This window comes from Chaetodon auriga, chromosome 5 (assembly GCF_051107435.1).
Source record: "Chaetodon auriga isolate fChaAug3 chromosome 5, fChaAug3.hap1, whole genome shotgun sequence".
NCBI classification, from domain to species: Eukaryota; Metazoa; Chordata; class Actinopteri; order Chaetodontiformes; family Chaetodontidae; genus Chaetodon; species Chaetodon auriga.
In genome coordinates, this window is record NC_135078.1 from 15528123 (window position 1) to 15543295 (window position 15173).

At 41.0% G+C, this 15173-nt stretch overlaps 2 protein-coding genes across 3 annotated transcripts; both read right to left on the reverse strand.

Annotated features, from left to right (window-relative positions):
- Positions 1-1369: 1369 nt before the first annotated feature.
- Positions 1370-7077, reverse strand: cdc45 (CDC45 cell division cycle 45 homolog (S. cerevisiae)). Its single transcript, XM_076731279.1, has 18 exons — positions 6901-7077; positions 6660-6719; positions 5899-5991; positions 5644-5781; positions 5242-5391; positions 5086-5144; positions 4944-4992; positions 4679-4740; positions 4518-4568; positions 4253-4372; positions 3997-4128; positions 3769-3867; positions 3483-3644; positions 3166-3304; positions 2983-3066; positions 2776-2894; positions 2091-2167; positions 1370-1743 (listed from the first exon to the last, which is right to left on the reverse strand). The coding sequence occupies exons 1-18, from the start codon at positions 6949-6951 to the stop codon at positions 1679-1681; spliced, it is 1710 nt and encodes a 569-aa protein (XP_076587394.1). The 5' UTR covers positions 6952-7077; the 3' UTR covers positions 1370-1678.
- Positions 7078-7764: 687 nt separating this feature from the next.
- Positions 7765-14121, reverse strand: plpp5 (phospholipid phosphatase 5). 2 transcript variants are annotated; one of them, XM_076731362.1, is made up of 8 exons: positions 13949-14121; positions 13236-13374; positions 13004-13112; positions 12743-12833; positions 12579-12642; positions 12357-12481; positions 11813-11983; positions 7765-11403 (listed from the first exon to the last, which is right to left on the reverse strand). In XM_076731362.1, exons 2-8 carry the CDS (start codon positions 13304-13306, stop codon positions 11234-11236), a joined length of 801 nt encoding a protein of 266 aa, XP_076587477.1. In that variant the 5' UTR covers positions 13307-13374; positions 13949-14121; the 3' UTR covers positions 7765-11233. The 2 variants fall into 2 exon arrangements, with proteins under 2 accessions (XP_076587477.1, XP_076587478.1); XM_076731363.1 differs by having other exon boundaries at positions 13236-13368; positions 13949-14098.
- Positions 14122-15173: the final 1052 nt, after the last annotated feature.

The window sequence follows — 15173 nt, forward strand, 5'->3', positions numbered from 1 at the left end:
CACCACTTTGTAAACACGTGATTGTATAAAGGAGATTACTAGATGGACTCAGGAACACTTTGTGAAACTGTTGTTAGTAAACACAGTTTATTTGTAAATGACTGCATTCCGTTGTGTGTTTTACACAGTGTCCCAACGTCTTTGCAACCAGGGTTGTCCATTGACGCACAATTAAATGATGATGATGATGCACACATCTTGTTCTGGCAACAATAAGACCGTTTCCATGAACGTCCCATCCTGCAGCTCGATGCAGATCGTGGCACGTTTCAGTCCCACTGCTGCCAGTCAGTCCGGACTTTCCTGCGCACACCACCCAAACACTCTTCCCCTCTGCAGGCCATGAGCTCATCCTGATCTAAGTGTGATAAGGATCTTAATTGCACCGCAGAGAGCAGCTAAGGCCCCACATTTCCAGTCTCTCTCTGGGCCGGCAACAAATCTCCACCAGGAGGCCTGGCCTAGATTCTCCGATGTGGGCCAAGGTCACACCTCTCACCTTTGCTCCATAAGAGCCGGCTGAGCTCAGGAGAAGATGTTAAGTTCATTAAACCTTACGAGAATTACAGAGCTGTTTTACTTTCTGTGGAACCACAAGATGTGCGTCCACAAAACAAAAGACTGGATGACGATGAAAAGACCGTGATTGCCAACAGCCAAATCTTTGCCAATTTTTTGTTTTATTCAACACATAGATCAGGTCCTTGTTATCTTTCTGCCTGCAACAATGGTGGATCTTCACGTGACTATTGGGACCACTGATACTGGCTCAATACTTTGTGATAACAGATAACGTGAACTGAGCAACTGCAATCAGTTTTTTTCAACTTGATCTCTGAATGTTGAGGAAAGAGGCTTCAGTACTTCTTTTTTTCTTATTCCCGTTAGCCCAGGATGCATAAGAACATCTTCTGCTAAAGGGAAGGAGATACTGTTGCCTCACCTTGTTACAGCAACATTTCAAAGATCACATTGGCTCATATAAGATCAGTCAGTATGACTGAGCATTGTGGCCTCTTTATGCTTTTCCTTACCCTGAAGAAATGCTCTGCCCTGGCCATTGAATAGTGGTTAGGATATGAACAAGGACATGATCTAAAGTTTTTGAGTTTGTGGTTTTACGACTGTTTTAAATCTGAGCAAACAGCAGCAGCAGACAGCAAGCGTCTATTCTGCCAAGGGAAGTCAAACCAGTAATCCCTGTGAAACATGGCATTACTCATTTAGAAACTTGGCAGCATAGGCACAAGAAAATGAAAGAATAAAAGGAGTGTAGAAAAAGATATTTTTGTACGTCTCAAAACACACTTGAAACACTAATGGCAAGATACTTGATGCTCCTCATGACAACAGGCAAACAGACAATTTAAGTAACTTACTATGATTTATTAAACACGTTTAAAAATGTGATGAAGCACTCACATACACAGAAAGGAATAAAAGACAGAGGTTACAAGAATGTAAAAGCAAAAATAAGACCACCACACATTTACTGTAAAGACTGTACACTGTACACACAGAACAGATAAAAACATTTAAAACCTGGATGAAGTTCTCGTACTGCTGCGACTCGTCTGCAGTGACTGATCAGTTTCAGTCACATCTGACAAAGATGTGAAGAGCAGCAGCACTTACACTGTCCGAGAGACAAAACAAGAACTCAGTCTCACGTTTCCTCTCATGACAGGAGGGTGATGAGTGCGTCCAGAAACTTGCTCCTGTCCTCCGTCTTCAGCTCAATGACTGCAGAGGGAGAAACACAGTGAGGAAGCAATAAATGCACAAATTGCTATTTCTGAATATCATGCATCTGAGGACGAGAAGTTTGGGATAAGTAAAGGTGTAGAAATACTCAGATTTTGTTCTGCGTATGAAACAAAGCTGATGTGAAGTTACACTGCAGAATGTGACAAGAATGATGCTCAGTGTGCCCACCTGTCTGATTCATGACTTTTAACAACTGAAGCTCTACTAGAAATGAAGACAAGGCTGCCACCTAGTGTCTGATATGGAGATGAACAACTCCCCATGTAAAACATTTGTGAGGATTTGGACACACAGAAGAAGAGTAAATGACAAATACATCTTACTAGAAGTGTCGAAGTGGTCATGAAGAGTTCTGGAGCTGGTGCTCTCTGCGGCTTTCTCAAATGCTCGACCAAAGAAACTTAGAGAGAACAGAGAAAAGGAAAGGTGAGGAAACAATATACACATAACTGTTTTTGTATCTGTGTAATGCTGTCTATTGACAGACAATGAACAGTCAACCATTCCGATAATCTGTACATGGTTTCAATCATTTTTCAAGCAAGAACACCAGCAGACCTCTACTGTCAACGTGTCTAATGTGAAGACTTTTATCTACTTCATATCACCGTAAATTGAATATCTTTGGGTTTTGGACTGTTGCATAACGAGCAGTCTAAAGACAGCACCTCGGATTCTACTTAAACACACACATCACCTCGTTATACCAACAAATTAATTAGTGATTTTGTGCAATTATTTCACTTTAACTTGCAGCAAGATATGGACAAAGGTATTATTTTCTTTCAAAGCATCATATGGCGAGAACATGTCTATACCAGATATAATCCAAATATCAAGATTCTGAAATTACATTTTGCATATAAACTAGAGATTAAAAAAAAATTGGCAATATTTCACTCTGGTTTACTGGAGAAACATTTATTCTTACTTATCAAGTATATTCCTAAGCCATAAGCTAGGCTCTATTTGGTAATATCCCACATATGTACAAAAGTGAGGTCTTACTTCTTCTTATCAGATGTTTCAGACTCTGGTGGGATTCCCACAACAATGACGGTTCCCTTCTCCACGTCCTTGGGAGCAGCCATGATGAGGGGAAGCAGTTTGCAGCGCTTATTCCTCGTCTAAACGACAAAAACAAGTGAAAGAGTGACCCAAACGACAGCGTGTTTTCAGGGCATGTAAGAGCTTCTTCCACAATAAGATACTCACAGAATGGACAAAAGCCTTCAAGAGGTACTTGCACAGCAGAGTCAAGGCCACAGGTTTAGAAAAGAGCTTCACATCAGGCGTTCCCTACATGTGACAGAGCAGGAAGAGGGATGTATTGAGCTGAACATGACGCACTGTTAACAAGCAGCCAGACACACCTGCAGGTCATACAGACACTCGTACCTCCATGAGGTAGCAGTAGAGGAAGGGGCCCTGGGACAGGATGAGGTTGGTACAGATGCAGCTGGCTACAGTCTGTTGGATGGCTATCAGCTTCTTCTTAGCCAGGTCGATGCCTGAATGTAGACGATCGAGGTTACTCCTGAACAGAGAAAGAGCCAACAGGACAGACAGTAAATTTGACACAAATGTTTTTGTAATCTGATGCTCAACTGCCATTTTATAGCTTTAAGCCACTCGTTCTAGACATTTATCAACATTTGGGAGAGCATCAGGATTTTGGCCAGTGAACTAGCGAACGCTAAGTTTCTGCTACTCACCTGGAAAGAGAGTCCAGAGCCTTGATGAAATTGTCACTGTCGCTCTCGTCTTTCTCGGTGCTCTCCAGCAAGGCAGTCGTCGCATGGACCATGTCACTGGCCAGGAATCGGTTCTTAAAGCCAAAGTGAACACCAAATGTCTGGATGCGAATGTCCTTCATACTGATGGAGGAGGAAAGGAGGAGGATGGAGGGGACAAAAAAGACAAGGCTATCTGTCAATAACTGAATATAAGCGGAACAGCAAGTGAAGCCTTTTCTTCTTTGAGTTTTCTCCAGATTCGTACCCGTATTTATTGGAAGATTCCTCGATGACGTCTCTCAGGTTCTCTTTGATCGACATGTCCATGGAGTTGAATTTCTGCCTCACTTGCTTAAGAGGTAACCTGTTATACATCAGCCATTAAAACAAGTAAGGAATCTCTATTTCCCATCACATGCTCACATGGAATAACATTTCAGAAAATAAGTAATTTCACTGAAAACACACATAGCACTGGTTTCTAAGCACTTACCCCATGTCAGCCAGGAACTCCTGGAGTTTCTTCTGACCATTTAATGTCCAAAGCTTGAAGTTACACGACGTATAACAGGAATTACAGATGCTCTCATACAGGGACCAGTGCTGGTAGAGGGTTAGACGGAGGCTAAAGCAGAGGGTCAAGGAAAACTCCGAAAAAAGAAGGACAAAGTTTGTACAAGCGGATCCTTCAAGTGTTACACTTGAAGGTAAGATCCCTAATCACAACATGTCGGATGAATTAAGGATACTCATATTCAAAAGAAATCCTCATACAGTCAATGGAGAGAGAGTTCTCCTCATCCTCGTTGCGGTGGTTATGCCGGGAAACATGCCGCTGCATTGTGGCTATGTCTGTTACGTACTTCATACTGAAAATATACAAGACAAGATTAATTTATTGAGGATAAACAACTCGATGCAAACGCACCTATGAATGACGGTTCTACAGCAGTTCTAAGGGAATCTGTTCAGGTTTTTGAGAATTATGTTTAGGAACATTGAAGACATTCTTACTGTGTGATTTTATCATGAACCCACTGGTCTGTGAGCCCAATGACGGCCCACCTGCGAAGAAAAATATCAGCAGTCTATCTAAAATCTGTCCAGTGCACTGTGCATTTCCACAATGTTTGTCATTAAAAAAAAAGAACATGTATCATTATCAGATCGCTTACCAGAGCATGTCTTTGGTGTCTTTGGTCAACACCCATGCCAGCTCAAAAAACATCATTGCAGCCTTACAGACAGATGAAAACATTTGTATTCAGACATTCACTCAGGAAAAACAGAATATGTGAAAAGAAAGTCAACAAACAGCATAAAAGTCTCAAAGAAAATATAAGACAAATCATCAAATTTGTCTTCATGTTCCAGGCTCATCTTGGGTTTCCAGAACTCAAAAGGAAAAAATAAATGAAATAAGAATGTGAGTCTACTCACAGAAGTCCCATGATATTCATACTGCTCATAGTCGAACAGGATTTCTCTCCTGGGAAACAAGTGAGTTGTTCATGTCAGTTTAGAAATTGTAGCATCTTTCTGACAAACACCATTCACCTACACCTCCTCATGAACACCTCACCTTCGTGCCTCCCACTCCCTCCTCGCTCGCTGTCTTTCAATTCTCCTTTCAACTGCTCCCTGCAACGATATGAGTCCCGGTCCACCATCATTAGAGTCAAGCCAACACGGATCTGATTCATTTCAGTGGTGTATTCTCATCCTGTTCAATACAAACTTCATCATATCTCCTCCGTTTCCCTGATGGCTCTGAACCTTCATCGCTCTCATTCCCAGAGTCACCTCCTTCCTCATCATCTTCATCTCGAAAGATATCATCATATGAGGGCACACCAAGGTCATCGTCCTGTTTGATTAGTAGCTTTATCTGTGGATGAGAGGACAGGAGTTTATACAATGTTACATTTAATGAGTGTCAGCATGGCTGCAGGTTTCACAGAGATGTGGTGAAATATTTTGGTGTCACTCACAAACTTCAAGACAAACCAGAGAAACTACTCAACTAATGAGCAATAATAACATAGGCTGAAGCACACTCAAAGTTAACAATTTAATGTGTTGTCCAAGTTTGCTTCCTTCATTATTATTGATGAGAGCTGAAGTGATCATTGTCCGTCACCTGGGTGTCATTGTAGACGTTGACCACATCCACAGGCCGGTGAGTGTCACAGATGAAGAAGACAGAGTCATCATCCGGCTGCAGCATCTCAAGTAGGTCAACATTTGCCCCGCAGTTGATGAGAACAAAGTACTGGAACTACAACACATCATACACCAAAATAATCCATTTAGTTTAGAGTGACAGCACAGCAAAGCTCTGCTGTTCCTCCTTGTTTATCCTTCCGTCATGTAGTCACATGTTGATTGATCATACCTGCTCTTTGTGCTCAAGGAAGGCAGTGCCAAGGTCCTGCCAGCCTGTAACTGGCACAAGTGTGTACTGGACCTGGTCACAGTGGAACAGTGCCTGGTAAAGAGACAGAAACATTCAGTTGTTGTTACCCAATATACTAATTCATCAATAGAATCTCACTGACAAATAAAGGACGCAGGAGCAATGAATCTTCAGTAACTGCGCCACTGAAAACGAAGCCAGTAAGAAACTTAATATGAATCTGAATGTGCCACTTTTAATCAGCATTTCGTGTACAGGGATATTAATTTGATCTCAGAAATGTGCATCTACACGATATAAATGTGACACTACTGACCATAATACACTGTAAAAACTCTCAAAAACAAGATACAACTGAGAGCATTTAATTACTTTACTCTCATAGTAATAATCTTCATCAGATCTTCTACTCAGTTATTGTACATAACATACACTATACAAGGAAGGGAGGGCTGGAGTATTACAAATATCTAACTTACTAAAGTTAGATATTTTAAATGTAGCGTACATAAGGACCACAAACTACAATGGAGCGAAAGAGAGCTACTTAACAATGAAGTCAAACAAAATACTGAGCTGGTGGCTACTAACAGAGCAGGGTACATAACATATTGATTTTAGGGGATCTCTATCTGTGCGGCCCCAAGATCTTCCCGATCACAAAGTTCAGACACTACAACTTAACAGAGGCTGCAGCAGCTAATGTTTGCTAACAGTTAGCTGTTAGCTGAGCATCTTACCTGCAGGATCTTACAGGCGCACAGAGCGTCGATGTCGGACGCCACCAGGAGAGCGACTCTCTGAAAGCAACGCCACGTACGACAGGTCATGTTCACGTTAGTATACAATATAGAATAAGTACTTGGCGTCTCAATACTGATAACTCGCGATAAGGTGCCTATCCGCTAAGTAACGTTAGCAAACAGCGCTTCATGGTTGAAGTTAGCTAACCTAATGTTACAGTCCGCTCAAACAACTCACCTGGTTGGCGACAACTTCATAAAACTCCTTTCTAATGTCTGTGACGAACATGTTCAAAAGTTTCGGTTAAAAAGACCAGACAAAGCCGATAAAATAATGCTAAAGAGGCATGAAGAGCGGGTTATTTTGGTCTGCTGTCAGACACGAAGCTTTTCTGCTGCGACACTGTTCCCTGTTGGAAATGTGGCGCCAAAGCTACACGTCACACCCCACCAATCATTGCGAGGGGATGGACATACGTCATCGGCTCGAGGGCACGCCCATCACAAAACAACACTTTGAGAAAACATGAAAATATATGATTTTCAGTTACTTTGAAGACTTAAATTATTCAAAAAATAAATAAATAAAAATACACATCAGCTAATATTGATATTGATATATTCTTCTTCTTATTATTATTATTAGTAGTAACATTATTAGCAGTATATGAAACAATTAAAATTAGCCCCACTTTTACCAGCTGCAACATTAAAGTGATATTTACACATTAATGCATCACCACATTGTAATCCAGTAATAAACATGTGATAATGAGTACCTTTACTTCAAGCACTTTAAGCATATTTTTATGCTAAGTGCTTTTACTTCGTTAAGAGTGCAGGGCTTTCAGGCTACAAGCTTATTTTGATCTGAGGTTCAACATATTCATATGTAAAGTAAGAAAGGACTTCCCAGCATCAACACTAAAAGAATAAGGAGCACATCATCTAGAAATATGAAAATAAAGACACTGTCATAAACTTTCTGCTGTATTCTATTATTAATTGCTTTCATTGTATAGTTTACTGCAAATTTCCTATTATCTAAACAGGTTCCTGTAATCATCACACATACTCAAAAACAGGATGACTCAAAAGAAAATAAGCAAAGGACAGTGTGTATTGCAAGATTATTTAGAAACATCATTTAGTGTCACCAAAAGATTAATTGAAAGCATCACAACATGTACAATCAGGAAACTGTATCAGCATGAGCGGCTGCTATGTGGTCCTACAAGCCAAGGCAAATTATGATGAGGGTGACATAAATAAAGCAAACAGGCAAGTTTTAGTATTATCCCACATCATGACAGTAGATCTGAAGGAGACCAGACATGATCATCAACTTCATACAGTATATACATACTTAAAATGACATAAATTAATAGAAATGGATGGAAATATTTCCATTTGGAAGGCAAGTAATGAAAATATGTTGCTCTTTAGCTGTGAAACATGCAGGGTTTTTTTCAAAATGCAGCAGTCTAATGAACATTTTTTGTCTAACAGATCCCCCCAGAAACCCCTGTGCCCACAAAAGATTCCTACTGTATTTTCATGAAATAACATTATCACATTTAGGTAAACAAACAAATATTCAAAATTCAAGTAAACTCCTACATGCCCCCAAATTAAACACACTTACACCTGTACATCATCTCATAAATACCTGTAAGACTGAGTAAATCAAGATAGTATTTGTCTCAAAGTTTTGTAAAAAGTTTTTCCTTCTCTCGGCTGCTCTCTCAGTTGTAAATTCTACACGTTTCCACCTGGAAATCTTCACATTTGACTCAATCAGCGACAAAAATTATAGAAAGTACTCCAAGATATCTTTTCTGAGGTAAAGCAAGGCAGCATGCCACATTGAACATCATGTAGTGTCTTCCCAGCTGAATCCTACACACCGTAAAACAACAAAATAAAAACCAAAAAAAGCAAAGACTGAGAACAATGTCCACAACATGACAGAGAGCATACACTGTGACACGCAGTACATACTTCATTAACGAAGAGTAATTAAGTAATGTTGTAAACAAAGGCACAAATTCGTCTGCTTTTTTCTGCCAAGTTTGGTCTGAAACCGCTGTGATCCAGCCGCTTACAGCTGGATTCACAGCGACGAGCGAAAGTGCTTTGACCCTGCGGAACTTTGGCTGGTTTCACATGCAAACAGAAACATAAGAGGTTTTGTTGTTTCTCATGTTTCAACCTGTAAAAACAGTCTCATCTATTCCAAATGAAAACCAATTTTACAAACAAAAATATAACACAGAAAAAAATTCAAACCAGAAGTTCACTCTTAATTGAAAGTTGATGAAAACTGTCAGGAAAAAAAACAAAAAAACAAAAAAAACCTTTTCCACCAACCTTACGTGCCATTAAAACTATTAACAGGATAGAAATCCTGACCAGCAGGAGCACTGGGAGGCTAGCACCATCACCTGGAGAGTCTGATCTCACTCAGGTTCATCAGAATGATCTGGTTCCACCATCAGTCCAGTTCACACCGTAGACGGGTTGGTAGAGCAACCAGGAGAAGGTGCACTAATGAAAACCAGACCTACAGTAAGCCTGAGACCACTGACCTCGGAAAACATTTACCTCATACTTTTTTTTTACAGTCATATTAACCTGTTGCGTCATTAGCAGAAGTGCTGCGGAGATGCAACTATCATTTGAAACTACAGCAAAAACCGTGAGAAGGGATGAGTGGAACTGCTACATCAGGGCCTTATACTGAGGATTGGACATATGAACCCTGTCCAGACATTAATCAAACAATCTGCCAATGGAAACATTCAAAATACAATGAAGGAAGACAGAGAGATTTAAAGCACTCGAGACAGAGGCAGCAGAGCAGAGCTGTGGGGATCAGAGACATGAGAAGTGGTTCTGATTAAGCCGCTTTACACATGAAGGTGCTTTCAGACAGGAGTGGGCCACATGTTGACCTGTACTGTGGGACAATCAATCAATCAAATATCAGATTTCACTCAACAGTTAATACTGTGGTAAGTATCCCTGTAAAGGACACGACTGCTGACATTCTGTACTTGCCAGATCATACAACGCACACACATCCCTGTGTGATTATTTTACCCATAAACTATTTCTCAGTTGATAACATACTTTGACATCATGATCTAAAATTAAATATACTGTGATAGATTTTATCCATATCGTCCACCCCTACATTTAAACATGAACAGCCCACACAAACACCTCTCACTTCCCCAGTTTTCCTCTGTCAATTTAAATACTTCATGGTGCAGATGATCTCAGCTCAAAGGTCGTCTTGTTGATTATTTGGAGCTTTGAGGCTTCTCTCTGTCTTCCTTAGTGAGTGGAGCTGGCTCAAGCGGCATCAAGTAACCTAAATTTAAACATTCAGGCACAACAGTAACAAGTGGTCTTGTATGGAGGAGATTGTGACCTTTGTGCTGGTTCAAGGATGTCTACTTTGAGACCGTTATTTTACATTTAGGGCTTGTGGTCACATCTGAACCAGCTTAAATCACTGAAGAAGACTCTGAGATGCAGTTGGAAGCTCTAAATCATTAATAAATGGAGCGTTTTGAGCTTGGGCTGCAACTAATGGTGATTTATTCATTAGCTAATATCTTAGATTGTAGATTAATTGTTAATGATTTAGTGTAATGTTAACAAATTAGAAAAGAAATCCTACTTTTTCACATCACTTTGCTTGTTTTATCTTACCAACAGTCCAGCCCTGACTGTATGTATCCCATTTACAATGATAAAAAGCAGCAAATCTTGACCTTTGAGAAGCTGCAGGCACACGATGTTTGACATTGTTGTTTGATAAATGGCATGAAGGATTAATCAAGTACCAAAAGTGTTTTGAGTCGACTGATCTTCAGCTCACTGACTAACTGCTTTATCGCCTAATAGTTGCTGAGCTCCAATCCTCTCCACCATACATAGTTTCCAAAAGGTCAGGGATGAACATCCATGCACAAACATCCAATATTGTAAATTTCTCATCATTTTTTTCTCCTCAGCTCATTGAAAAAGTTTACAAAACAATCACAAAATAGTGACCCAACATGAACTGTTTCACAGCAGCTGAGCCAGTGATTGGTGGGCAGTGGACTATTAGTGCAGTGCTTGTGTAGTAGACCTGCTCAGCTGTTGTGAGTATTTAAAGTCATGTTATCTATAGGCACATTACACAGAGTGTGCAAGGGCTGGGCCATATGGATGGATAACAATAAATGTCATGATCGTCGGATATTGATAAGCGCTGTATGTCATAATATCTGTTCAGGGTTAGAAACCCACAGTTCAAGTTGTGTTGGACCGGCGAACTGTTGTTATTTACAGAAACCATTCTGAAGAAATGTAGTCTGCTATTTTAGTTTAGCAAATAAACCCTGTGTCATATTTCACCAATAGAAAAGAAAATTCTCACAAGTCCCACAGTTACAATGATGAACAATAAATACTGTTAATACTGCCCAGCCCTGATGGTGTGAAAACCAGAATGAGAAGGATCACCATGTAACCCAGAATAAACCACACCAGCGCATGATCCCGTCACAGCTGTTCTACAGGGGCAGGATGTAGTTGGAGTTGGCCAGCTTGCGCTCCTGTGCAGCGGGAACAGTCTCTCTGTGACGCAGAGGTCTGTGGCAGTCAGGGTCCTGCAGTGGAGGGTAGTGCTGTCTGTAGCACAGCCAGGCGAAAGCCAGGCCCAGCAGGGAACCCACTAATACATCTACATGAAGGAGGGAGAAGATCACACACACACACACACACACAAACACATATATATATATATGAGGGGTTTGATTCCACAGCTTCACACGAATGCTTTCTCACATCTTCTGCTCACACTCCATTAATCTAAGAGCAATGTGGACAGTAAAGAGATATAAAACTTCCACCATTTTAGTAGACAGATGTGCATCGTTTCAAAATGATTGCTGACATAAAAGTAAAGCAAACTATGAATATGGATGGCAGTATAGAGTTTGTAGGCAGAATTATGAACGTGGATGTCATCCCCCTGTGCCACTGACAGAAACACTGGCCCTGCTACACAGGCTGCTGTAAGTTAACTTAAGAAAAAAACATTTTTTTTACATGATGCATTGTGCCATTCCAAGCATTTCTGTGACTCTGACCTTGCCAGTGGTGTTTGTAGTCGCAGGTTCTGGAGAGGGCAATCACTGTCGCGGTAAGTAAAGGGGTGAGGAAGGCACACAGCCGCCACGCTCTGCCTTGGCCCGCCGCATTGAAGCAGCGCAGCTTTCCTCCGATATACAGCGCTGTGAAACCCAAACCTGCGAAGGCAACTGGGACCAAGGAGAAGAGGCGATCAGAGCCAGAGGAAGCTTCACACAGAACCAGAGAGAACTCAAAGAGAAAACACCAGAGAGAAAAGGCAAGGATGAGACATGGAGAGGCACTGCTTATACCGTTTTATACCAAAGATAGTGTATATATGTGGGGTGTTTTAACGTGGGAAAATCGCTAAAAATAGGCGATTGAGTCCCCTTTGCTTTTAAAACAAAATAAGAGCCTGGAGGCTAAAACACACTTATATACATCTATTTTCGGATTTATCATACGCCCTCCTGTCCCACTCCATGCATCTGTTCTTCTTTGTGGCCTGCTGATGAAAATGCACCAGCTACTGAGGCACAATCAAACATAAAAGTCCCTTACAGGAGGAGTGTCCGCTGGGGAAGCTCTTCCTGCCCTCCATGATGACATCTGGGTCACCGCTGCAGCGCAACTCCAGATTCATCTGACCGTCTGGAAAACAGCGATAGAAGAAGTCTGGCCGCGGCCTGAGAAAGGGGCAAACACAGAGAGGACAGATTTAGGCTTTTAGCCACCGTGACACTGGGTTTCATTTACATCTGCTGTGTTGTGAACCTTGTTTACCTGCCAACAACAAGTTTGATGACGTTGGTGAAAACTCCGTTCAGCACCAGAGTCAAAGTCACAGCTGGATGACAGAAGGAAACAACAGACAAGTCAACTCAAAAAAACTGGCTGATATTTTTGTTTCAATATGAAAAAATGAGTGTCTGTGCAGAGTTTATTACCCAGCGAGGCCTCCTTCAGATCTCCTCGCTCTGACTTCTTCAGGAAGGTGAAAACCAGGATTATAATCAGCGGGGTGAAAACCGCCACACTCTGACGCAGACAAGAAAAAAGAGAAGAGTATAACAACTCTGATCCACGTAGAGCCAAATTAATCCCTATAAGACTGTCTTTACCGAATGTTGTAAGGCTTGAAGCTATGAGTGCAATAACTGAACTTATTTGTTATGTTTCATTTTAACTGGAGAGGCATGCAGACTCACAAACATAAGAGAGGTGGGCACGTGATCTCGCTCCACACGATGGAATTTATACAGCCACATCTCCTCTGACTGGATCTCACGGTAGAAAGGAGGAAGCTGCTCGGTGACACTGCGCAAACACAAGAAAGAGCAACGTCTCTGTTTGCTTTCTCGTCACTCAAACAATGGCTGACTTGTAAACTGCGGATCCATAAAGCAATGATGCAAATGATTCGAAGGCGGATATACTTACAGGAACACCACCAACAGCGCCATCCGGATGGAAACCTCGGACAGGAAACCACGAAGCAGCCTCCTCTTCATTTTGATTCTTGGGGTGGACTTCAGTCAACAGCAAACATCATCCCTCAACTGCTTTAACTTCACTGGGACTAGAGAAAAAAAATGAAGAGATGTGCGTGATTGTGGGTATGCAAGTGGAAAAAAAGTTAATCTGATAACTATATAATTCAGTTTGATGTGGGCATTCAGTAAACAACACAAACATCTACTCACATTACCAGAAGTAACTGACCCTCGTCTCTTAGTATTTACTTGGCTCTAAAAAGAAGGATAAACTACACAAAACCGCCTTTCTACAATGGATCTCCACCACCTTTCCAATGAGTACATATCTGGTGAAATATTGGTAAAAATCCTGATGAGCATCTTCTAGCTTTTACTCTCCGTAGCCCCTGTGCTGTCTGACATAAAGGCCAACATGCTGCACCTGTGCCCTCCACTTCTATTTAGGTATTTAATAGGATATTACATCTGTGTTAAGCCTGTTGGGCTCGACAGCCTCTGTAAATACACAGGACAAAGCAAACAGGGTACCATTAAGTGTCTGTGTTGGACAAACAAGATGTTAGCTGACTGAGCTAAGCTAGCTAGCAACATCTGTCAAAGAAGACATCTGGCTCATTTCCGTGTTGTCAAACAGGGAATCCCAGGTCGGTTACTAACCTTAAACGGGTGGGTCGGTTTATTTGTGTTTTTATCTCTTTATCCTCATGTTATCATGTGCCGTTAACGTGAATCAGGCCTCGACATCCTCTGATTCTGCCGACGGTGGAAGTCGTGCATTTGAGGACTTGGGAGAAACGGAGATGCCACAGAGATGAGCGCTCTGTGAAGGCAACGGTCACACCACAGCTACTTCTGGTTCAGGATTTTCGAAATAAAAACGAGTCGCTAAACGCAGAAATCTATCAGAGATCAAGGTCCACGTACTCGTGTGCTCTGTGGTGTTCCACCGTATCGCGCCGTTTTCATCAGTAGATGAAACTGAAAGTTTATTTAGACTACGTGTTTTTGCTAAATGTTAGACTTCATCCCCAGTTTGGCTGAAGATAAAACGCAACCTATCAGCAAGAAAGAGATCGACAAAAAAATCTAAATTATATGGGTATGAGACCAGCAGAACGCTGAGCAAATTAAACCCAGTTATATGTTTTTCTAGGCTTGAATTCAAGTCAATATGAAAATTGCAGAAAAGCTAGGTTATGAGCTCTGAGCGCTTTCTAAACCGGAAATGGCGGTGTAGATGATTTTATCTGCCTTGACACATGGATGCTAGAAGCCACGTCACGTTACAGGTTGCCACCTAGAGGTTAAATCAGTGACGTTTACGTTCATTTTTATTGCCTTATTCAATCAATTAAACTTGACTATTTACTCTGGTTTCACAAGTGCTCTAGCTTTAAGTTGCTTTACTTCTGAGTCTGCATTCTGCATATGTGATCGCCCTGACTCTCTTACTTCACTTTAGAAATTAATGTAATGTCAGTACGTTTATTATTATTATTATTATTATTATTATTATTATTATTATTATTATAGAATTTTTTGGTAACTCAGCACATCAGTCATTTGCTTGGTAAATATACCGTAAAAATCGGGCTATTACCACCACTTAAACAAGAAGGCAGATCTATTTCTCTCAATTCTGTTCTCAAACCGTTAAGAAATCACGTACAGTAAGAGCTTTTCACTGAGACAGAGTACAGCTTTATTAAAGTCAAACTTCAGGCATGTCTGAACTCTTCAAACTCAACTTTAGAATGAAAAAGGACAGAATCAATATTCTCAAATAAAAAGACAGTCATGTACAAAAAGAGTGTCGTCCCAACAGTCACACACATTTAGAAGCAGAATTGTACAGGCAAAAAGAGCACGCCACAGTAACATG